This window comes from Python bivittatus, unplaced genomic scaffold (genome assembly GCF_059951505.1).
Source record: "Python bivittatus isolate LINGU-HERP-01145 unplaced genomic scaffold, Pbiv_v1 ctg000120_np1212, whole genome shotgun sequence".
In the NCBI taxonomy this organism is placed as follows: Eukaryota; Metazoa; Chordata; class Lepidosauria; order Squamata; family Pythonidae; genus Python; species Python bivittatus.
Genome location: NW_028277037.1, coordinates 4,477,583 through 4,503,818, shown reverse-complemented (window position 1 = coordinate 4,503,818; position 26,236 = coordinate 4,477,583). Strand labels below are relative to the sequence as shown.

The window sequence follows — 26,236 nt, the reverse complement described above, 5'->3', positions numbered from 1 at the left end:
ACTACCAAACATGTGATGTATGAAATAGCCTCTATTAATATTAATGTCTAATTTTTTTTTCTTTTGTTGGTTCATCTCGCATTTGAAATAATTACTACAACTGAAGACTGACAAAAAGATGAATGAAATTATGACCTTAGCTCACCTGTTTCTTCAGAACTTCTGTCGTGGAAATCCTCAGAATCAAATACTTCTCCATAAACACCTCAACCTATTCTTAACCCCTGGGGTCAGTATTTAATTTGTGGCTGAGTTTCTCACTGGAGGTGATGGTATTTGTATCCAAAAAAAGTTCATGATTTTGCCTTTAAAAATCCAAGACTCTCCTTTCTGATTAGAAAGATCAGGATAGAATAATAGGTCTGATCTCTTAACTACAATTTGGGGATATTGTCCTATAACTTGGGTCCATCTGTTGCAAAGATTCTCTGTTAACCAGCTTCGATTCATGATGGGGATACTGAGAACTAGAGTTTTGAGTAAGATTAAATTCTGGACTTAAAGAGTAAGATACAAGAGGGAGGAGGTAATTCAGGTTAGGATTAGGGTTCTTTATGTTAGCCAAAATTACATGTAAATACCACTTACATTATCATACAAATGGCTGTTTGTTCTCCATTTTTGAATTAGCTTCTTGAGTCTGAAACCATGCGGCACATATTCACAAACAATTACCACTTGTGCAACGAAATTAGTGAGCGGGTGGTACAGCATTTTGTCCACTGCATTGAGACACACGGCCGCCATGTTGAATATCTGCGTTTTCTGCACACCATTGTGAAGGCCGATGGCAAATATGTCAAGAAATGTCAGGACATGGTTATGACAGAGGTAGGTTAAGCGATGCAGGCTACATGTGTTTATCTTACATTTTCTCCTGGAGTTATTGTCATCAACCCGGTATCATAATAAAGGTGAATTAATTATTTGATATCATCATCTTACAAGATGGTTAACGATGATTTCTGTAGCTACCAATGGGAAAAGATAAGAAACAACTGTGAGAGGATTTGACCCTTTCATGGACACGTTGCTCTGTGGCTGTGATTCCTTTACAGCAGAATCTTTTCCTTGTTGCCATCAAGGAACCATGGAGTGGGTGGGAGGTCAAAAAAGTCAAGATTGCTGCTGCAAATATGTGATAAAAGCTGCCATCTTGCCTTTTTTGCTGCTTGCCTGCAGACTCCCCAGTTTGCACCTTCGGGGTCCATATGTTGCAAGCCATGGGGGCAATTCAGGACAACAGTATAGTTCAGCCCCCAAATTTGAACTCTGGTCGAGAAGGGAGGAAATGCGCAAATTATTCATTATTCTTTTATTGTATTTGTATCCCACCATTCTCTCTGAGAGCTCAAGGCAGCGCAAATGGGTTCTACCCTCATATTATCTCACCTTCAATGGTATTATGAGATAGGTTGAGAGAGAGTGGTTGAGATTCAAACCTAAGTCTCTCTGATCCAAGGTCAGCATCTTAACCATGGTGCTGGTTCAACAGTCATTTTCTCTAGCTCCTAATGTCACTGTGACTTGCTTGCATAATATATTTAATAATTGGAATGCTGCCACAAATAACTCCAGTTACCTCCCCAGTTTTTGAACTGAGTTATTTTTGGTACATACACCTGTGCATACCACATTAGTGACATGAGCCATTCTGTATAATTCAAATGTTTGCATTCTGTGCGCAGAGCTTTGTTCAAGGGGCCATTTGTGCAAATATGTGTTGACAAAATGTGAGAATCTATAGGATTCAATCCTGTTATAAATCTTGTGACATGGCTAGGCTGTAATTAAATCAAGGAGTATCGTTTAACCAACCTGCTTAAGCATTTTTAGACTGCATTGATTTCTGTGGGGATGAGTGAAAGGATATGTTTAACTCCTCTGCTGCAATCAATGAGATTGCAAATAGATTAACTATTTGGCCAGAATTACGCCACTTGCAGTCCCACTGATTTATAAGTGTACTTAACTCATTGCCATTGGAATCAATCATCCTTTTTGTTCTATTGCCCCAAAACTCTGCTAGGTGTTGAGGAAAATATCAGTGGATGAACCTAGGGTTTTTGTGCTTCAAACAGGAAGGGAAACTTGAATAACTGCAAAAACGTCCAGCAGAAAACAGCAATGGAAAATAAGCAGTTTACATATATGTTTCTTAATAGGTGGCAGAAATGCATTGCATTTTGGATAATATGTAAATTGGAATTATTTGCAGTGCTGTGACCCTTTCTGGACTCATCTATGTATTTCAAAACACATATGGTTGTTCACTAGAATTACCTACAACTGTTGTCATTGTGAGACATGAAAAGTGTACACACACACACACACACACACACACATCCATTGCATGATTCACTGTTTGGGTAAGCAACATTATGCAAAGTGAAGAAAAGAAGTAAGAAATAGTAAGAAATTACTAATAAGAAATTAAAAATGTGAGACAGGGGAAAAGAAGATATAGTTAAATGTACAATTTACTACAACTCATCCTTGCTTCCACCAGACCATAAATGCCTTCATACACTGTTGTTCAAGCCTTTCATCTCTTTATTTTTCAGGATTTTATCAACTCTGTTCAACCACAAATTTTTGGTCCCCTTCCTCTTAATCTTCCTACATTTAGTCATCCTTCATAAATTTGTTTTGCAGTCAATCTTGATTCATTCTCTCTATCTCAGTGTACTTCTTTGTACTGGTTACTCATTTTTGTATTCTACCACATTTATTTAGCACCAGTTAATTATTGACCCTGCATCTTCGTTAAATTTAAATAACTGATTGAGTCAGTATGGTGATGGGTGAGCATTTCTGAATTTAAACTCCTCAGTTCCTTTTAACCCTTCACCTTTTACTCTGTTACTGTTTTTATATGTACATACACACTTAAATTCTCTATTCAGCTGAGTTCAACCTACTTTTATGTTTCTTCTACATACTTTACTTTCATTTCCATGCAACAAAATCAGCAGAAACACTTTCATACACAGCCATATTAGCTTCTTTTGATAACATTCATTTATCACATGAGACCACATGGTACCCTTTCTACCAAGATTTAAAATATCTCCATCCATTTCCTCATCTTTAGTTTCTTGCCATTTATGTATAATTTGTAAACGTCTACCCCCTCTTTTCTGTCAAAAACAACTGCCTTGGACTTTTTGATTCATTAATATCAAATACCTTATATAATTAATATTCATTGCAAATCATTTGTGTTCTTGACCCAACAATGCCATATCATCTGCACATAAAAGTACAGTTGAAATTGTAGTGATTTACAGTCAGTGATCAGTGAAGTAGCGACAACAATAGAAAACAGCCCATGAAAGCAGGCTCAAATACAATAAGAGCAATAAAACCACGATACAGATCTGCCACTTAAAATTTACAAATATAAGAAGAAAAAGAGAACAAAATGAGACAAAGCAAAACAAAACAGAGAAAATAACAATAAAATTAAGGTACTGTAAATGGATGAAAAGACTTCCTACTGACATCATTCCAAGATTAAGGCACGTTGAGCCTTCTTATGGCAATAGCTTCCAATAGAAACTTGGCAGTTCTGTTCTCGTGCTTTTGATGAACCTTGCCCTCTTTGCAATGATTTATTATATTGATTAAAATACATAGCATATTTCTTGTGACACACTTATCCATTGTATGGAGAGCTAACTGTGGACTTAATTTGCCCCCATGGAATGTAATATTTGTTTTTCAGTCTGTTAACCCTGTAAAGTCAGGATTGACAAATCTGCGAGTTCTAATTTCTCCCCGTTATTGATTTTGCAAGTGGAGCCCAACTCTCCTTGCATCTGGACAGAAAAGACTATGATTGCTTTTCTCTCCTGCAGCATCTCCTCCATCAAGAGATTGGGGTGGGGTGGGGCTGAGAAAGCCCATAGTTGGCTGTGAACAATTTGAATGATTCTGAACTGGTGATCACATTTAATGTTTTTGACTTAAAAGTTGGGAGCGGGAGAAACCCATGTCAGTGGATGAGAAGTGATTCCTGGTATCGTTTCAGCTAGTCAACGGGGGTGAAGATGTCTTAGTGTTCTACAATGACAGAGCATCTTTTCCAATCCTCCTTCAAATGATGTGCTCTGAGCGAGACCGAGTAGATGACAGTGGGCCTTTGGTTTATCACATCACCCTGGTGGAACTGCTAGCAGCCTGTACAGAAGGCAAAAATGTCTACACTGAGATCAAGTGTAATTCTCTCCTTCCATTGGATGACATAGTGCGAGTAGTGACTCATGATGACTGCATACCTGAGGTAAGTCGAGCGCTGCTGCATGTTCCTAAAATAAGCTGGGTTTGATTGTACATTCCTAAGGTAAGATGAGGTTTACATGCCAGTCTTTAGAGTGCCACAAAAGAAGAATCTGTATGAATCTTAAGGAAAAAGATTGCATGTTGAGTAGCCGTGCCAAAAATAGGACTTCTGCTCTGTGTTTCAGCAGTTACAGCAAAAGAGGTAAATCAAGAAAATAAGAAGCCATTAATTAAAACAATGAAATTGATCTCCCCTAAAATGGTAACATGATTTGGGAGCTGGGGTAGGAAAAATCACAAGAAACAGTGTTTTGCCGTTTAGATGAAGACAGAGTCATGATTGGCTCTTACTAATTGCATTGATATTTGATAATACTGTATTATTACTGAAATAAAGCCTGGTTATTGTCCCCAAGTTATATATCTTTAAAAAGGAAGAGTTGCCTTAGATTCACTGAAAATACAATAATGGAAAACAAGTTTGTAGACTGTAATACACACTTTGGGAACGGTTTTGATCTATTGGTGTGAAAATCAAATGGTTATGTTTGTGTTTTGCATCAATAAAGATTTCTTTGAACTTCCAGGTGAAAATTGCCTATGTGAACTTTGTCAATCATTGCTATGTGGACACTGAAGTAGAAATGAAGGAAATCTACACCAGTAACCATATCTGGAAGCTGTTTGAGAATTTTCTGGTTGATATGGCAAGGGTAAGCTTTTGATGTCCTTCAGGAACCGTATTAAATGATTTGTTTCTATTCAAACTTACTTTAATATCTAGCTGAGAGTGAGAGGACTTCCCTGGGAGTTGGTCTACACATTTTCCACATGGTCCACACATTGCTGAGGTTAGGAAACACTGCTGTACTAGAGTGAAGTCATACAAGTTTTTCTTCAAGCTAAGAACTGGACTTGATATTAAGAGTGATATTAAGAGAAAGGAAAAAATGTTGTTATTATTATTTAAAAAAAATAACACTCACCACATTATTCAGGTTCAATTTTGCTTTGCTTCAGAACTCCAAGAAAACTTTTCAAGTTATTAAGAAAAGCTACAGGAGCTTTTCAGGCACCTAGGGAAGGAGGCTGCAGCTACCTTGGTGTCCGTGTGTATGTATCTATGTATGTTTGTGCGTGTTATGTCTATTTGTCTGCCTGTCTATCTGTCTATTTGCTTTTAGCTTCTCCCTGTTCGTGGCAACTCAAGAACATTTGTGTGCTTCCATTTTGAGCGCAGTTATAACAAGTGGCAGCATCTGGCTGATTCTAGCTGATCTTGAAAAAGCTAAGCAAGGTCAGACCTGTTTAGTACCTGCATGGGAGATCACCATGAAATTCTAGGATAATACACTTGATTGAGAAATTTAATAAAAAATCCTGGAAGAATCCAATCACATTGTTTAGTAGCCCAGATCTACTTGGAGATGTTTCCAATGGCTTTGGGCAGATGTATGTTATATAGAAAGTCCAGTCATTCATTTGTATTGCACTCCACTACACATTAAAAAGAGCCTAGCTTAATGTATATATTTCCAGTCAGTTTCAGCACTATGTCCAACACTTGATTGAACCCAAAGACCCAGCGCTTTTAACTCCTCTAGAAGTTCAGAGGAATTTCCATAGGAATTCTTTCTCATCCTCTAAAAATGATTCAGTTCAATAAAATTCTCAGGTTGGTGGAAACCCCATGAACTTCATGCAGCCCCAGCTAATGTTTTTCCAGTCCACAAAATCATACTGTTGACATTCATGCCATTGGTTCTTGTCTTTCATGGAATGAAAACTGGTGCATTAAATCTTGGCTAGAACACCATGTTGAGGGAACCCATGGTGTTTCAAAAGAAAGGAAAATAGGAAAAATCCTTGACTTACACCTCTAGTGACCACTGCTGTGTTTCATACACTATATGTTTTTGGCTTGAAACTTGATGAATAAATGGAGTGTTTGTGTATTTTGATTCTTCATATAGTCATTCTTTCCACCAATAGGTTTGTAACACCACTACAGACAGAAAACATGCAGATTTATCTCTTGAAAAATATGTCACTGAACCAGTAATGAGTATAGTGAGTGGCTTTTTCAGTTCTCCGTTTTCAGACAACAGCACAAGTCTCCAGGTAAGAAGTTGGTGACAAATGTCTATTTGAGACAATTAGGCCATGATTCCACATGATAAATGGATTTGTGCCAGGTCACATTTATTTAATATTTAAATAAAACTTGCATCAGAAAAATAATATTCTAGTATGAAGAAATAACTCAAATGTCATACACCATAATACATTTAGAGCCTTTCCCCATTTGCATTTAATGTAGCAGCATATTTTTAATGCTAGGTTCTCATGAGGTTGCCTTCAGCTTGTCCCCAACCCTTGAGTGAGGCAAGGTTAAGTCATCTTACCATGTTGATGTTCAAGTAGTGCTTTCCTTCATAATCTCACACTGTTCAAGGACAGCTTCAAGATGTGTAAAAAGTGTTAGGCTTTGTTGTTCATGACCTTGGAGGACTGCACAGACTCCAGTCAGAGGCAGGAGATGCAGGAGAAGAATCAGAAGATCAAATTTGATGGCAGTAGACTTCTTCACAACTCAGCGATGGATGCATTTTCAACTTAGTAGTGAGGAGAGTCATTAATATCATGCAGAATCTATACCTGCAATATTGTCATTTATTTCATTTAATTACTAATTCAAAAAAATTAAGTACCATACTTAGCTTTAAAAAGAGCCATGGGGCTGATCTGTATCTGACAGAGGTTTCAAAAAACTACAATAAACAGATCTCTGTAGTTTGGGCATATTGGGTGAGATAATATAAAGCTGTATTTCTTCTATGCTACTAAATCAGGTACAATATTTTAGACAAGTAAGAATCGTCAAACATTGGTCAGACTGGACCTAGAATATTATGTCCAATTCTAGGCCTCACATTTTAAAAAACATCAAACTGAAGCGTGATCTGAACAGAGCAACTAAGAGGCTTGAAAGGAAAGACTTACAAGGAACAATTGGCAGTGTTTAATTGTTTAACCAGGATAAGAGAAAACTGGGAAGATATTACACCTGTCTTTGAGTATCTGAGGGGCTGTCATGTAGAAAACAGGGCAGAATTGTTCAGAGTTGTTCTTGAAAATAGGATGAAAAATGGGTTTAAATTAACAGGGAAAAAATGCCTAACAGTTAAAGCTGTTCAGCAAGAGATGATGGACACTGCTTCACTGGAGGTTGTTACACAGAGTCTGGATGGCCATCTTTCAGGGATGATGTGGGTAGCTGAAGTGGATCAGTCTAGATGATCTCCAAAATCTGTATTCTATAATTCTGTCTATGATTTCAACTGGCTTCTATAATCATCTCATCTCATCTCATCTCATCTCATCTCATCTCATCTCATCTCATCTCATCTCATCTCATCTCATCTCAGTTCTTATTATTGGAGCACAGCTAGTCTGAAACATGAGAAAGTTTCTATCCCAAGTTTTGTCCATCTAGTCAAGAGTTGACTTTTTAATTGGTAGCTGCTCTCTGGGGTGAATCACATCTGAGCGCAAGGTATGCACTCTGCTGGTGCACTGTGATCTCTTCCAGAAGCCTAATCTGCCAATGCAAATTGTGCCTATTCTGGTATTCTCCAGACCACTCCCAGAAGTTTTGGCCAAACTCTGAAAACATTGTGCTGTTAGTATGAACAGTGTAAATTTTTATGTAAGAAGATGTATGAATGCAACATGAATAAGCACAATGTTGGAGTTCTAATCTGAGAATTCAGAAACTAGTATGCATCTTTTGCCAAAAAGCTCCAGAAAGCCTTAAAGCTTTAATGTCATCATTGTTGTTGTTGTTTAGTCGTTAAGTCGTGTCCGACTCTTCGTGACCCCATGAACCATATTGCGCCAGGCCTTCCTGTCCTTCACTGCCTCCCTGAGTTTGCTCAGTTTCATGCTCATTGCTTCAGTGATGCTATCTAACCATCTCATCCTCTGCCGTCCTCTTCTCCTTTTGCCTTCAATCTTTCCCAGCATCAGGGTCTTCTCCAAAGAGATCTCTCTTCGCATTAGGTGACCAAAGTATCTGAGCTTGAGCTTCATTATCAGTCCTTCCAATGAACAATCAGGGTTAATTTCCTTTAAGATTGACTGGTTTGACCTCCTAGCAGTCCAGGGGACTCTCAAGAGTCTTCTCCAGCACCACAGTTCAAAGGCATCAATTCTTCGGCGCTCGGCCTTTTTATGGTCCAGCTCTCACAGCCATACATTACTACCGGAAAAACCATAGCTTTGACTATGCGGATCTTTGTCGGCAAGGTGACGTCTCTGCTTTTTAATATGCTGTCTAGGTTTGCCATAGCTTTCCTCCCAAGGAGCAAGCGTCTTTTAATTTCATGGCTGCAGTCTCCGTCTGCGGTGATCTTGGAGCCCAAATAAATGAAGTCTGTTACTGCTTCCATTTCTACCCCTTCTATTTTCCAGGAATTGATGGGTCCAGATGCCATGATCTTAGTTTTTTTAATGTTGAGTTTCAAGCCAGCTTTTGCACTCTCCTCTTTCACCCTCATCAAGAGGCTCTTTAGTTCTTCTTCACTTTCTGCCATTAGGGTGGTATCATCTGCATATCTGAGGTTGTTGATGATTCTCCCTGCAATCTTGATTCCAGCTTGTGATTCTTCCAGCCTGGCATTTCTCATGATGTACTCTGCATATAGGTTAAATAAGCAGGGTGACAGTATACAGCCTTGTCGTACACCTTTCCCTATTTTGAACCAATCGGTTGTTCCATGACCGGTTCTGACTGTTGCTTCTTGGCCCGCATACAGATTTCTCAGGAGACAGGTAAGGTGGTCTGGTACCCCCATCTCTTTAAGAATTTGCCACAGTTTGTTGTGATCCACACAATCAAAGGCTTTTGCATAGTCAATGAAGCAGAAGTAGATGTTTTTCTGGAACTCTCGTGCTTTCTCCATTATCCAGCGAATGTTGGCGATTTGATCTCTAGTTCCTCTGCCTCTTCGAAACCCAGCTTGTACATCCGGTAGTTCTCGGTTCATGTATTGCTGAAGCCTAGCTTGTAGGATTTTGAGCATAACCTTGCTAGCATGTGAAATGAGTGCAATTGTGCGATAGTTTGAGCATTCTTTGGCATTGCCCTTCTTTGGAATTGGAACGTAAACTGACCTTTTCCAATCCCGTGGCCACTGTTGCGTTTTCCAAACTTGCTGGCATATTGAGTGCAGCACTTTAACACCATCATCTTTTAGTATTTTAAATAACTCAGCTGGAATACTGTCATCTCCACTAGCTTTGTTGTTAGCAATGCTTCCTAAGGCCCACTTGACTTCACTCTCTAGGATGTCTGGCTCAAGGTCAGTGATCACACCAGCGTGGACATCAGGGACATTAAGATCTTTCTTGTATAGTCCTTCTGTGTATTCTTGCCACCTCTTCTTAATCTCTTCTGCTTCTGTTAGGTCCCTGCCTTTTTGTCCTTTATCATGCCCATCTTTGCACTAAACGTTCCTTTCATATCTCCAATTTTCTTGTAGAGATCTCTAGTCTTCCCCATTCTATTGTTTTCCTCAATTTCTTTGCATTGTTCATTTAAGAAGGCCTTCTTATCTCTCCTTGCTATTCTCTGGAAATCTGCATTCAGTTGCTTATATCTTTCCCTTTCACCCTTGCTTTTCGCATTCCTTCTTTCCACAGCTATTTGTAAAGCCTCATCAGACAGCCATTTTGCTTTCTTGCATTTCTTTTTCTTTGGGATGGTTTTAGTTGCTGCCTCCTGTACAATGTTACGGACCTCCGTCCATAGTTCTTCAGGCGCTCTGTCTACCAAATCTAATCCTCTAAATCTATTCATCACCTTCACTGTGTACTCACAAGGAATATGATCTAAGTCATACCTGAGTGGTCTAGTGGTTTTCCCTACATTCTTCAATTTAAGCCTAAATTTTGCAGTAAGAAGCTCATGATCTGAGCCACAGTCAGCTCCTGGTCTTGTTTTTGCTGTCTGTATAGAGCTTCTCCATCTTTGGCTGCAAAGTATATAATCAATCTGGTTTCGGTATTGACCATCTGGTGATGTCCATGTGTAGAGTCGTCTCTTGTGTTGTTGGAAAAGAGTGTTTGCTATGACTAGCTTGTTCTCTTGACAGAACTCTATTAGCCTTTGCCCTGCTTCATTTTGTACTCCAAGGCCAAACTTGCCTGTTATTCCGATTACTCCTTGACTTCCTACTTTAGCATTCCAATCCCCTATGATGAAAAGGACATCTTTTTGGTGCTAGTTCTAGAAGGTGTTGTAGGTCTTCATAGAAGCGGTCAACTTCAGCTTCTTCAGCATCAGTGGTTGGGGCATAGACTTGGATGACTGTGATATTGAATGGTTTGCCTTGGATACGCACTGAGATCATTCTGTCGTTTTTGAGGTTGTACCCCATTACTGCCTTTCCCACTCTCTTATTCACTATGAGTGCAACTCCATTTCTTCTAAGGGTTTCTTGCCCACAGTAGTAGATATAATGGTCACCCGAATTAAATTCACCCATTCCCGTCCATTTCAGTTCGCTGATTCCCAAGATGTCGATGTTCAGTCTTGTCATCTCATGTTTGACCACATCCAGCTTGCCTTGGTTCATAGATCTTACATTCCAGGTACCTATACAATATTGTTCTTTACAGCATCGGACCTTCTTTTCGCTTCCAGATACATCCACAGCTGAACGTCCTTTCGGCTTTGGCCCAGCCGCTTCACTCTTTCTGGAGCTACTTGGAATTGCCCTCCGCTCTTCCCCAGTAGCATATTGGACACCTTCCGACCTGAGGGGCTCATCTTCCGGCGTCATATCTTTTAGCCTTTTAACATTGTCCATGGGGTTTTCTTGGCAAGGATACTGGAGTGGGTTGCCATTTCCTTCTCCAGTGGACCACATTTTGTCAGAACTCTCTGTCATGACCTGTCCGTCTTGGGTGGCCCTGCACGGTATAGCTCATGGCTTCACTGAGTTACGCAAGCCCCTTCGCCACGACAAGGCAGTGATCCATGAAGGGGAATGTCATCATTACAGATCCAGAATTCCTGACATAAAGCTCTAATTGATCAGATCCTTTGGAAAAGACAAGTTGTCATCCTTGATTGTGTTGAAAGAAAGTTCAGCAAATGCCACTTGAAAAGTATATTCATGACAGTCCTTTGTAAATAGAAGACTATTTGATATTATAGTGTTAAATAAATTGTAGCACACACATTTGTGATATTAAAAAGGTAAATGTTATTTTGTGTGAATGAATGTGTTTCCTTGTGTTTCTTCTTTTAGACACACCAGCCTGTATTCATCCAGCTGCTACAATCTGCATTTAGAATTTACAATTGCACTTGGCCAAATCCAGCACAGAAGTCTTCAGTGGAGTCTTGCATCAAAACATTAGCTGAAGTGGGTGGGTAATTTTAATTGTCCTTTTTAATTCTTCCTTTCAGTATTGCATAGAATGTTAATTATTTTCATGAAATTAGCTTCCTGGAAATCAGCCTCTAGGAAATGTTGTATTACATCTATGAAAAGTAGAAGATAACAATCTCCACAGGAAAAACCCATAATATACTAGTGTGATTTCTCTGGTATTGCATATCTGTAAGTGATGCTGCCTGGGAATCTCTAGAATAGGAGTTGGCATTTTTTTCCTGAAATTAGGACCATCATGGAGCCTCATAAAATGGCCTGCTTCCAATCTCCTAAATCTTGTGAGCAAATCATACAAGATTTTCAGTCTCATCCTGGGGTCATAGGAGACATTGTTGTTTAAAGTGAGTTCTCACAAGATCTTGTGAACTCTGGTGATCATGCAGGAGTTCGGCAACAAATTCTTGTAATCTTTGGCAGTTGTGCAGCTGTTCAGCCATAAGATCTGGAATCTTTGGCAATCATGTAGGAGTTCAGTCGTTATGTTTATTTTAAATGAATTGGAGGTGGCCACATGCACCATTTCAGGAGCTAGATTGTCTTGGCAGCCATAGGCACTATAAAGCTGAAAGTTGGCTTCTAAATTCTACAGGATAGTTTTGCACAGTGCTACCTTCTTCATATCATTTCAGGCAGAAAGAGGGTAGCACTTGCTCTAGAAATAAATAAACCCGAACTATTTAGTCTTCCAGTATGGCAAAAACATGACTATGGATGCCCATTCTACCTATCAAACTGGCTCTGACTTCCTTGACAACGTAGCAGATCTGAATTTGCAATTGAAACGTTGATCCTCAGCTGGGAAAAAGTGGCCAGAACAAAACTAAATGTACTTTCTTTTAGTTTATATTTCATTACAATTTTGTTTAATGCACTTAGCAAGTCCCCTCCCCAGGTTTTTGATATTCTCACTCTATCACATTACACTATATGTTCCTGAGTTTGTTCTTTTTATGAATTCTAGCTCTGCTCCTTTATCATAAGATGTCTTGTGTGTTTTAATACATCCTGGAGAAAATCTATCTATGGGGTTCCTAAGAGTCAATATCAACTTGATGGCATGTAATCATCAAGTTTTAGTGCAGTCATATGAAGGTTGGGATGAACATTGTTCAGACTCAGCTCTGACCGGAGCAGCTTATAACCCCAGTACAATAAAATAAAAAATAAAATAAAACATCCACCCATGAGCATTATAATATAGTATAACAGATGCTCATTCAGCCAAAGTATCCTATGCATATTTTTTTTCAGTGTATGCTTGAAGCAAGGGGTAATATGATATATCCCAGGGATACATACATGTTCATGTACACTGTCAAAAGAGTTAAGTTGGTGACCATGGCTGCATGATCCAAGCCCTGATTTAAAAAAAAAAAATCATATAAAATAGGAACGGGGCTTTGATTCTATGATCATGTTTGCCATCTTGACTTTTTTGACTCCCCCAGAAGCCCCAGACTTTGTGATTTTTAAGTGCAGGTGTGGCTCTTTAATCTTTTCCTGCTATTTGCTGCAGTGAAGAAATGCTGTTCTCCTAATAGATGACTTGTTTTAGAAGTATGGCACCTTATTCATTATAACATCATGATTTCAGATTAGAACCTGCTGAGTTTTATACCGGTAGACATGTACTTAATGGCCCGGTATTCAGCAGAACTTTCTATCCAGGTGTTTTCATTGTGATGCTTTATTTGGTACCTGCTCTTTGCTTTAAAGCCCCTTGCTTTAAAAGCTCTAATGATTATAATTTTCTGCATGACTTTACATACATTCTGTATCATCAGCAAATGAAATTGGGTGTGCAATACGCTGAAAGGAGATGGGAGCAAGAAAGAAGTGTCATTTCTGTCAATCTGTAGGTGTGCGTATTTATTCCTTTCCTTATTTAACAGCAGCTTTGAAGGACAACTTTTGATTTTTATTATTATTTTTTTTTGTTTTTAGCCTTCTCCTGCTTTGGATCATTTCTTTTTCTTGTCCCACGTAGTGGTTTTACTGTTCGGTCTCCATGTTTCATATTGTGTGCTTTTGTTTTTTGTTTTAAAAACAGTTTTTGCTTATTTTCTGCAAGGGGGCACGAGACAAACTTGGAAAAAATGGTTTAGAAGATGACACACTTCTCTAAGGACTGTGGGATTGATTGACTAGGTGCCATCAAGTTGTTTTGGACTCCTAGTGACTGCATAGATCAGTGTTGTCCAAACTTGGCCACTTTAAGATGAGTGGACTTCAATTCATGCTGGCTGGGGAATTCTGGGAGTTGAAGTCCACTCATCTTAAAGTGGCCAAGTTTGGACAACACTGGCATAGATAGATTGTCTCCATGACAGGACTGTTTGCTATCTGAATATTTGAATAGAAAAGAACTTTCTTGTTTTGGGGTTAAAATAGTCTTCCCAAGTGGGTTGCATTTTAATCCCAGTTCTCTCAGTTGGTATCCTGATTGGAATTATAGGAATTAATGTTCATTGCATCTGGAAATCTGTCCTTTGGGATTGGGGTGGGTTCAAAGATCTGTAAAATAAATATAATTTTTTAAAAATCCATTTGGGAGCTAAATATTCCCAAAGGATGACCCCGAGGAGCCATTTTTGTAGCGCCTGAGACTATTTTCAGCACTGAGTCCCCCATGACGTTCGCTAACCTTTTCTCCTTTTAAGTGTGGTTAATATTTTTGTATTACTCGCTTGAGAGGCTTCTAAAATAACAGCAGAGTAAGATGATCTAGTTTTATATCAGCTGTAGAGTAGTTTAAAGTCATATGAGCAAATACAAGGATTAACCCTTATGGGAGGATCGCAGAAGGAGCAATAGAAACTATTTCATTTTGCTTTCTTTGATTTTGTTCATTCCTTTTAGAAACCAGTCTGCAGCTCATAGGAACCTTGCACTGATACTAAGGGAGCTTTAATATGGACCCGAAGAGTGTTCGCATTACTTCCTATAGACAATTTTAAAATGTATTTTTAGCGTTACCCTTTTTAGACCATTGCTACAATAGGTGGACTTCTTAGCATATATTATCTCAGGGTCTTTGAAAAAGTACCCTAATTTTCTTCTTTGTTATGGACATTGTCTGAGGTTTTTAAACAAAATTCTCTGGGTGAGCTCGCTCTTTCTTTCTTTCTTTCTTTCTTTCTTTCTTTCTTTCTTTCTTTCTTTCTTTCTTTCTTTCTTTCTAGTTTAAGGAAATGTCTCCATGCTTAGGGAGGGAAACTGGATGAAGAGACTGCTTAGAGAAAGAAAGATTGGAAAGGGAGATCTGAAAAAGGAGTTCAAGGAGCTTATAGCGCTTCTTAAAGTAATCTGGTTAGAGGAGATTCTGAACAAAAGCAGATGCACATTTTTTCATAGCACTATTAAAAAATAATCATGATCTTGATTTACAGGAAACCTTTTGACATGGATAGTAGAGTATATTATCTTGATTACACATATCCCTAATTATGGGATACAAACTTCCCAAGATGTTTAAAATCAATCTATCTATCTATCTATCTATCTATCTATCTATCTATCTATCTATCTATCTATCTATCTATCTATCTATCTATCTATCTGATTTGTCCACTGACTGAAAAGTAACAGGCTGTAGACAGCTTACGTAACTTACAAAATAAAACACGGTACAAAAAAAAAATCAATATTATAATTAGTTGTTGTTCCTAGCATTTGTCCTGCTTGGTTTCAGAGTTCTCTTGCTTAGCACTATCCTCACTGCGGTCCTTAAAGAGAAGCTGTCAAGGCATGGTGTCACAAGGAAAATTTTTTATTTTTAAATAAATTTTTATTTTAAAATAAATTTTTATTTTTCAGCAGATTGTTGCAGAGCCTAATGCTGATTTGGGCTCAGAGAGAGTGACTGACTCAAGGTCACATAGCTGGCTTCCATGCCTAAGGGAGGGCTAGAACCTGGATCTAACACCTTAACTGTTGCAATATTATAATTGATTAAAATTATAAAATCCAAAATCTAATTCCACAAATTAGTTACTAAAATTAGTGAAGTAAAATTTGCTTGGCGTGGTGTTTCTGGAAGAGCCAAGTTTTCACCAGCTTCCAGAAAGCCATGAACAGAAGAAAGATTCAGAACTTCTGGAATCAGATGTTTGCTTCTTAGAAATAGAATCAGAGTTCCTTATACCAGGTTTGTTGCTAAGGATGAATCAGCTTTTAGGCAAAATGATAACTTTAGGTAGAACGTATTTCCCATGGCCTTGGAAAAACTGAAATCATATTGGGAAGAAAGATCACTGACCTCATCGTTATCTTGTAGACAATGCTACAGGGTATTTGGGAATGGGTGCACAGAATGGAAACAATAAGAATCTCTCTGTTATGCCCCAGGTAATTGAAAAACTGCACCAAATGACCCCACTGTGGCCCCTGATCTGGGTTCAGCTTAATATGTTGTGCACCAGTGTGGTGACCAGTCTACTAGAGGGGGAGAACTGCCACAGCGATATAACACCAATACTACAGTTGCCACATCAGTTACCAATAAGTCTTTCAGTCCAATTAAAATCCCTTCACGCCTTCTCTACAAGGTTTCTTAAGGACCATCTGCTCCAAACTGGTTCCAAACTCCATCTCGTGCAAGTGTCCAGGGAAAGGTTGCTTAAGTTCTGACCCTGCCCTTCCCATCTCACTTCCAGAAGTGACCTTCTGCAGTCTTCTGTAAAGACTGTTTTACTTACAAGGTCATTGGATTATGATTTTAAATTTTATTAGATGAAAGTTTCATGGTGACCTGGCCTGCTATTTTTATGTGGGCTCTATTGTTGTAACTCTAGCTGAAGAATTGATTTAGTCATGATGATTATGTTTTTTTCCCCATGGAGCTTTTGTTGTGGCTGATTTCTGTTTTTAATCTTTACTATTGTAAACTCTCCAGAGTCTTGGGAGCTGGGTGATATATAAATATGTGTTATAAATAAAATAAATACTCTTATCAATCATGTGCTGCCACATTTCTTGTTGGCATAGAAATGAGTTGGCTTTTTAGTGTATTGTGCAATGAAAAATGCTTTTGCTTTTCATCAAGACATAAAGTAATGCCACTGTATTTTGTAGCAAAAATACATGAAGGCTTTGTCCTTGTGGGATGAGCCTTGTAGAAATCATAGGTATTTTTTCCTTACATTACATTAGAGTGTAATGTACTGAGGGTGATGTAACCTCATTAAATGTCTCTAAATATTGTTATCTTGCCTGTACAGGTAGTCCTCACGTACCAACAGTAATTGGAACGTGGTTGTAAGGTGCGATGTCACGTGACCACACTGACTGCAGTTCCGGCAGTCCCGGTTGCTATTGTTAGGTGAATCCCCTCATGATCACCATTTACAACCTCCTGCCAGCTTCCCCATTGACTTTGCTTGCTGAAAGCCATCGGTGAAGGTTGTAAATGGTGATCATGAGACTGTGGGATACTGCAACATCATAGTTGCGAGCTGGCTGCCAAGCACCCGAATTGCAATCACGTGACCACAGGGACACTGCGATGGCTACAACTACAAGGACCCATTGTAAATCCCCCCCCATTCAGTGCCGTTGTAACTTTGAACAGTTATTGAACAAGTGGTTGTTAAATGAGGACTACCTGTAGAATCCAATGAGATGGCTGCTTAGTATTTTGATTTCTATCAAAGCTGATAGTTTTCAGCAGTTTTACCAATTTTACATCTATATGTTTTGGGGAGGGAGGGAGGGAGGAAGGAAGGAAGGAAGGAAGACACGCAGTTCCATTATCAGCAACATTTTATGTCAAACATGTCTAAATTTGCCTCTTTGCTGGTATTAACTGTCATAGATATATATGTACTGATATATTTTTAATGGTGTTCTTCCAAAGCAAAAAACCGTGGAATTGCGATCCCAGTGGATTTGGATAGTCAAGTGAATACATTATTCATGAAAAGTCACTCTAATATGGTCCAAAGGGCAGCCATGGGTTGGCGGATGTCTGCTCGTAGTGGTCCTCGCTTTAAAGAGCCCCTTGGAGGACCTTCGTGGGATTATAGGAATATCATTGAGAAGCTACAGGTATGATAGAAAATGGTGTATCCAAATGCTCTGTTCATTGTTTGCTTTAAACATGGCTATCAAGTCCTGGAGGGATGATGCTTAGAAACGACTTGCCAAAAAAAATCGACAAATAAATAAACATATCTGATTTGGGTTCCTAACATTGGTCATCCAACTTTCTGCCTAAGTTATGTTAGTGGACTTAATAATAGGCCACTATTTTATTTTCTATGGAAGCAACTCATGGCATTCTGCTTGTACAAACCATGCTTATGTTGGTTCAACCATACTCATTTCACTCTTGCTAAATAATTTCCTCTTTCATTAAAACAACTTAACCTCGAATGCTCTTCTTCCATGATAGTAAAAAAAGAAAAAGAAAAGAAATAGGAAGGGCCCTTGTTTTGAACCCAGCACTTGCTTTGAAATGCAGTGATTAGATTTCAAAACCTCTCATCCCACCTCCAAAGTCCAAGGGATAAGGAAAACTATGAGTTAATGGGACCCCAGTACTGTGGGCACATGTGAGAAAAATAGGGCACGATACCTAGAAAAATAGAGCAGGATACCTGTAAGAGCTGATTCCCAGATGAATAAGATTCTAGAGACTGTTGTGCAACAATCAGTTGCAAACAATCAATTGCAAACCATCACTTCCTTGCTGGTTTGTACTAAGACTATAAGAAACTGAATAGAAATCTCTGTCTAGATGTATATTGGTTCTAAACTGAACTAACTCACTGGCAAGAATACTTGTACCTCTACACCTTTCATCTCAAAAGATCTTGCTGATGAGAATTCTTTGAGAATTGTGTCTGGGAAAAAAATCACTGTCAGCTCAGGCAGCTGTCAGAGTGCCTGACAATATCATAAAGAGAAGAACTTCTTGGAATTGTTCTGTTACACCACCTACGTCCTTCTCTTCTTCTTCCTGGGTGGGCCTCTGTCTTTATGTGTCTTCTTTCCTAATATCCATCCAAATCAAAGGTGCTGGCATAATTGATCCCAGTGTAATGTTGTGGCAGCACAGGGATCATGCCTGGTAGATGTGTGCTTACATAACTATTAGCATTAATTAATATTAACGTATGCTGATATAATGAGTTGATTCAAGGATTCCCTTCCTAAAGAGGAAAGAGTCAGGGGGTGGGGGCTTGGCTAGGGAAAATCCACCAGGAATGTTAATTATAACAGCATATTTAAAGCAGCATCTAGATGATGACTGATTATCATTTTTTGAGTTGTTGAATGAAATCAGTAATAACATGTTGCAGTTATATGTTTTCTTTATATCAGCTCAGTTCCCTTGAAATGGGAAAATGTTGAAAACAGTCTTTGTCCTACTGTGTTTGCTGGAAAACTAGGGACACTTTATTGTCCAGATGCCTTCGCAAAGCATCTCTTTTTTATTGTCATTTTTTAGGATGTGGTGGCTTCCTTGGAAGAGCAATTCAGTCCTATGATGCAAGCTGAATTTTCAGTGTTGGTTGATGTCTTACATAGCCCTGAACTTCTCTTTCCTGAAGGGAGCGATGCTAGAATTAGATGTGGCGCTTTCATGTCCAAGTAAGTGCTGAAACAAGTCAGTAAAGTCACTCTGAAACATATTTGACTGCTCACTTTCTATCATGTTTCTTGTCATGTTGCATCTTTGTCATCCTCACATAACATGGAAAGTGAAGGTTAAATTACTTTGGAGGCTGAAGGCACCCTTTAATGAAGTGAGAGCTGTTACAGTAGTTTATTCCCATTTGACTTGATCTGATCAGATACCCAAGATGAACCACTGGAATGGCATCTTATGGTACCGTGAGCACTTCAGGGAGAGGCCATACTGGCATGAATATGAGCTACACAATATGTTTCTGACGTTCTAAGCAGTATACGAAGGAAACACACTTTAGTAATTTCCATTCCATTAGTGTTAAAAGGGTTATTAGTTAGAACATCTCCAGAACATCATACGATTGAATTAAAGTCTGGGAGTGGCTTTGGAACAACTGTACATTTTGCAGGTAGAGATAAAGCCTTTTTAGTCCATAATGGTTTCTAGTTGCAAAGAAAAAGGTTAATGGTCTGGGCTCTGAAACCCACTGTATGGAGGTGAAAACCAGTCTTTTGCCCATACGAAGTTGGCTTCCTGGTGGTGGGGAATGTTTCAAATCAAAAGAGTCCATTTAGAGTGCAAACCAGCTGTTTGGAGGGTAGAATGGGATCATTTCAAACCTTTTGATCTTAAACAGCTCTGTTCCAACCACAAAACACCCACATTTGGGCTCAGAACACATTCAGAATGTTCAAAGAATGTTTTATGTTCAAAATGGAAGATTTTGCACTTGAAATGGGGTTGTTTATACAATCCCCCTGCTCCCTCTGTACATAATAAAAGGTATTTTGATCTTGTCAGATTGGTGCCCGATAGTGTTAATAGAAAATATATTAGAACGCAATCCTACTGACACTACAGCATTGGGAAAGGTTGTTTATCTGGTTAACTGTACATTGTGTTCCAAAATATAATGTGCCAATATATATTTGATTCATTTTCTTTTTGAGGAATGTGTTCTGCAGGCTGGAAAAAAAAAATCCCCATTATCTTTTGGTTGCTGAAACTTTGATTTACCATCTGGATGTCTGTTCAGAAGCATCTAGTATTAGCTCCTTGAACTAATTTCTCATGCAAATTTAGCTTATGCAAACTTAGAATAAGCAACAAAATTATACAGGTTTTCTGCTTTGCAGAGGTTGACCTCCTTGATTGTCTTTAGTAATAACTTGTAGCTCTTCCAAGAACCTGTAGCAGTTCTCTTTGGTCCCATCCATCTTATCATTGTCTTCTGCTTCCTTCAGTCTTTGGCAAGCATAATCCTTTTTTCTAGTCCATCCTCCAGCTAAGCGGAAGGAAGAGCCAAATCCACCAGTCTTGAAAAGTTCACCAATGTTCACTTATTGAACATTGGAACATTATCTTTGGAAATGAGGCCCACCCATTTTCATTTTGGCTCACCCCTTCCTAGTGGCTGAAGAAAACTTGATTGGATTTTTTGGTTGTAATTCAACCCCCTTCTCTTTGTTCTCTATACTGAGCTATTCAATAATGGGATGATGCCAAGCTTTCAGCAAAGCTAAACAGTTTATTTACAGCAGTCTTCTCCAAAGTAATATTTATCATATGGTTTGGACTTCACCTCCCACAATACTATCCAAAATGGGTTGTAATCTAAAACATTTGAGAGGATCAGTTTGGCAATATAGGTCTAGAGACTGTGAGTATGTGGAGACCTTAAGGCTCCAAGCTTGGTCATTTGCTTGCAGATGTTTCATTACCCAACTAGGTAACATCAGTGCCAGACGTTCTCTTCTATTGGAAAATTGTGACTATATATTGTTCCTTTGCTTGAGTATAAATGCAAATATTGCATTTACAACAGAACCATTCATGAACTGCACAGTATGAATAACCATACAAATATAATATGAAAAAGAGCAAAGACAAATAATCAGGATAAGCCCATTGTGCTTGGTGTTATATTTTGCTTCATGTTTTATTTCAAGATTGATAAACCATACAAAAAGGCTAATGGAGAAGGAAGAAAAACTCTGCATCAAAATTCTCCAGACTTTGCGGGAAATGCTTGACAAGAAAGATAGTTTCGTCGAAGAGGTATGCTTGAATCTTATTCCTAAAGAGCATGTTGTATCAGCTATGGTATTTAAGCAGAAAGTATACAAATATATGATGATAAATGTTTTAATGTGATTTCCAGGGGAAAGTAAATGGAATCTAGGGAAAAATTTGAACCATGTTAAAAAAAAGAAAATGTGTCTTAGTTGTTATCATAGAATTTTTCTAATACTGACTTTGCTCACAGAGATACATTAAGCTGGTGTTCACGTTCATTAAAGAAAACATTTTGAGGGTTCTTAACAAAGAGACCTATCAACAAAACATTATCATATGAAGTGTCCCAATTATCCTATTTACACTATCACTTCTTTGATATCAACACTTAGTCTACGAGCTAAGCATTTTCTCCTCTTATTATGTTGTTTTGGGATTTTCCTCCTCAATGTTTGCTAACTAGAGCTTGCCCTAAAGCTGCTGACGTTTCCCTCTAGTGTGTGCAGATAGCTCTATCTGCCTTCACAAGAAACCACACTGGGACAGCTTAAGCTTGTGTGTGTGTGGCCAGCAACAAGGGCCTGCCACTGGAATCATCTCAGTTCTCACAGTCATCATTCAGGAAAATGTTTTCCTTGGCAGATGCTCAGACACTGATAGGTGGTATCATTCCACAGTCTTCTACAACTGCCCAGATGTGGCCAATAAACCTTTCCTTCTCTTATCAGTAAGTTTGAACATCCCAGTGCTTCCGGGAAAAGAACCTGGTTCTTGAAAAACCAAGTGACTTGCCCCATAGCAATCCTTCCAGATTTGCTCAATGTTGTTCTTCTATTGGTTGCACTTATGATTGAAGAATAGTATTTAATCTTGGTGATGCTTATCATTGTTCTAAAGGAGGGTTCTGAAAAATTGTATGCTCTTGTGATTGACATAATCATCAGCATATTGTAGTTTGAATCACTTTTACATTTGTTTGTTTATATTGCCTTTATTCATGGAAGCTGGGTGGGAAGCTGCAGTCAGTGGACGTGGATATAGAAACATTAAAAAAAATCTCAATGAAAGATATACACATGGCATTTTTATACTAAAAATTAACAGCCAGAAAAAACCAAACAACAACTAAAACTTCACCATAGGAGACAAATGGAATGAAAGGCAAAATACAGAAATGAAGATAAGCAGGGGAAGGAAATGTATTGACCGAGATGAGGACTACCTTTGTGCCCAAGATTTCACAGAAAACCCTTTGACGTAAGGTGGATAAACTAATTTCTATCCTCAGTCTTATGCAGAACAAATTAAAAAAGGTTGCAAGAGTTCTGAAATCTCAGATATTCAATTTTAATTAATATTTATGGTTTGTATGCAACCACAATTACTAGACCCTTGCTTTTATATATACTGGACACTGCACCTATGTTTGAATGGATGCTTTCTGCTAAACACAGAAAGTCCAGTATGAAAAAGCTGCAAGGGGTATCCACGTGACGTTTTCCCTTAGGATTTAAATGAAATGTGGGAAGCCCAAACAGGCTGCAGATCTCTAGAGAGATCATTCGACAATGAAAAACAGGACCACCTCATTGCTAAATAAATATAAGAACATCACAACTTCTGAAGGTCCCACTGAAATGTCATCAAAGTGAATGAGTTTTGCATAACGTTTCTTTAAAACATATAGTAAAGTTAGTCGTGCTCAAAGCTGCTACTAATCAAAAGTTAAGAGATCAGGACAATGCCATTAAACCAGCCAACCAGGTTGTCCAAATAATCAGCTAAGCCAGATGAGAGTATTAATATTGAAAAAGTCAGTTCGCTTATCTCTAGCGTCTCCCCTGGGATTGTAGGTCCTAAAGACCTATTTCTTTAGGGCTTCCCAGCCTTTCTCCTTCTGGCTTTAACTTGTGGGAGGACAATACTTACGTGAGATCATGCTCCAGAGCATCTCACATATTCTTCCCCTACAGTGTCCTGTCTGATGGCATCTTGAATCAGGCACGGGTCATTTTGAAACCTATTCATAAAGCTAGTTTGGTTCAGCTAATAAGGGTAGTGCAGTGCTGTTTGGGTGCTGAAGCGGTGGTATATGGGGAATCTATTAGAAGGTTTTACAGCAAGAGGAATTTGATGCTGCGGCCACCAAGCCTGCATGTTTTGGTGCGTGACCCCAGTTTTCAATAAGGAAGAAAGGTCATTCTGCTGAGTGCCTGTCCGAGTGAGTTGTGCTCCCCCCGCAACCAATAAAAACCTCTGCTTTTAAAACCATTGTGAGTGATGCAACAGTTGTGAATATTGTATCACTTCACAACGCGCTCTCACTTTCCAGTGGTGTGAGTCACAGTTTTCTTTCATGCCATATGAAAGTTGATAAGAATAACTTGATAAATGCCCTTTTTGCTTCTTCTCTGTTTGTTTTTATTATTATCTATCGCACCACAATAGCCTGTGCCAGTATGAGTAACTCAGATAAGCAATCTGTTAAGTGAATTTTAAATAAAGGTAGTTAGATGGAGACAGACAGACAGACAGACATAATCTGGGCATAAGGAAAATGTATGAACTTCAGCTATTAAAATTAGACATCTGTATATTTGGCAGAAACAGATACGCTGATCAAGGATTTTATCACAAATAATGCCACAATATGAAACAGGGTAAAAACTATTCGAGTTTTTGTTGTAAAAATGAGCACCTTGTCTTCTACATATTCTTTGTATTAGTATTATTTCATTTACAACCGGTTGGTTTTTCCCCTTCCCTTTGTATTTTACCATTCACTACTCTGGTATGTTTTAAAATTTTCTTGCTGTTTAGGGCACGATGGGCTACAGACCGTATTACTCCTTTGTTGAAATTCTATGTTGCCACTAAGAGCTCCAGGGAGTGATGCGGTTGTCTCACCCTCACTGCTATTGACCCTCATAGGAACCTTGAAGATAGTTTAGACATTTATTTTTATTTATATTTCAAATTTGTCACTGCCCATCTCACTGCAGAGCGATATGAGACAGTGGTTGTTTCAGCCATGGCTAAAGAGTTCATAACTAAGTGGACATTTAGACCTGGGTCTCCCTAGTCCTAGTCCATCTCTCTAACAGCTCACCAACTTGGCTCATGTTGGTTTCAAACCATTTGCACGGACAACAAGGGCATCTGTTTTACTGTCTGCTCAAAGAATCTATAAACGGGGAGACTGGCTTTAAAAATAGAATATTTTGTACACCAGGAAACTAATTCATAAGTTTAGATTTTAGCTTTAAGCACATAGAGCTTGAATTCATAAGAATCATCATGGGAAGAAGAATAATACAATTTGACAGTCAAATTGTTATGGCCATGCTGCTATTACTATTTAAAACACAGCAATTAAAGGGTTTTTCTTAACTTGATTGTTCTTTTCTTTAAAAGGTGTTTTAAGGGCAGCATTTCCCTAGCAGAGAGTGTTAGGGTCAAGCAAGGAAGAAATGATAAAAATTGGAGCAGTTTCATAAAGAACATAATCATTCAAGGAGTTAGCTCTGTAGAAAAAATGTGATGGATTTTGTGTTTTAATGTCTGCAGATGATTGTGCTTTTAATTTATTCTTTCTTCCCCCTTTAACTGCACCTTCTGGAGAATCATACATTGTGGCTAGATTTGGTAGCCACCACTCTGAAGCTTCCAGTGCTAACAATATCACTTGGTTCCTTAGGTCAGGAATGCACAATATTTTGGCCTGAGAGCTGCTGGTGGTGTTTGAGTGACATTTGGAATTGTACCCTCCCAAGGAGGTGCGGACAGGACCAAAAAGGAGGCAGACCCAGGACAAATGTATTTGCTTCAATATAATGAACATGTAATTGAAATTAGGTGAAAATAATTAAATACATGGTTATTGCACATGTATTGCATGCAACCTCTTCTGTCGTGTTGAAAACCAGCATACATAGGCAACTGTTGGAAGATTCTAGAAGTTACTTCCAAGGTTTTTGGAGGCTTCATAGCATCTTGGAGCTATAGCTGAACATTTCTGTGTTAGAAGGTGCAATGTGTTAATGAGAGCCAGAAAAAGATCTTTACTGAACCCCTACACAGAATGAAAAATAGTTTTCTTCCATCCACCTCAAAATATAGAGCTGTACTCACTTTGGGAGTTCCTGTGGCCCTCAAGATGGTGGAGTGGGCAGATTTCTTGCTTAATGAATCTGGAGCCCAAAATAGTTGCTCAAATTGAATGTATGGTTTCCAACAGCAAGCTGATGACTAAACTGATGACCATTTACTTCTAATCTAGCTTTGCATTAGCATATTGACTACATCTAACTAGACTCAGTCTACTGAATAGTACAAACAAGGAGATTTTTAAAAATTTCCTCTGTTCAGGTTGAACAGTACAATGCAGAGCTAAAGATGAATCTAAGGTACATGTTTACAGGGTTTTTCAGTTAAAATTATACCTGCCAGGTAGCAGATAATCGAAGATGTTGAATAACTCTTTTAGTTTGCTATGATTTGTCACATTTGCTTGTAATGTGAAATATTGGTTTATAACTAAAATTTATTATAAACCACAATTTGTGATTCAAATGTAGTAACGTTCCAAGTTAGGGAAAATTTAAAAATCTCATCTACTCAGTCTCATTTCAGCTCTTTTATAGAACACCAAATTACTACATGATATGATAATGGGGACAACCATTAACCTGCAGATCTTTGAAGGAACAAATACAGTATATTTGAACAGTGCAGTATGAAAAGCATAGTTTGAAAATGCCTTATGAGGTGGATTCTTTTTTGAAGAGATCTAATAGCCCTTTTGTTAATAATGTTTTTAATATCCAGTTTATACTTGAAT

General features: G+C 38.4%; 1 protein-coding gene across 4 annotated transcripts in view; it reads left to right on the top strand.

Moving 5' to 3' along the window:
- ITPR2 (inositol 1,4,5-trisphosphate receptor type 2) overlaps positions 1 to 26,236 on the top strand; it is a 224,016-nt gene that overhangs the window by 89,963 nt on the left and 107,817 nt on the right. For all 4 annotated transcript variants that reach the window (XM_088134864.1, XM_088134865.1, XM_088134863.1 and 1 more), the window contains exons 29-37: positions 107 to 229; positions 631 to 831; positions 4,034 to 4,285; positions 4,872 to 4,997; positions 6,277 to 6,405; positions 11,601 to 11,721; positions 17,602 to 17,792; positions 19,198 to 19,340; positions 21,330 to 21,438. In XM_088134864.1, coding sequence (XP_087990990.1) covers positions 107 to 229; positions 631 to 831; positions 4,034 to 4,285; positions 4,872 to 4,997; positions 6,277 to 6,405; positions 11,601 to 11,721; positions 17,602 to 17,792; positions 19,198 to 19,340; positions 21,330 to 21,438 — 1,395 coding nt within the window. The remainder of the gene's footprint in view (positions 1 to 106; positions 230 to 630; positions 832 to 4,033; positions 4,286 to 4,871; positions 4,998 to 6,276; positions 6,406 to 11,600; positions 11,722 to 17,601; positions 17,793 to 19,197; positions 19,341 to 21,329; positions 21,439 to 26,236) is intronic.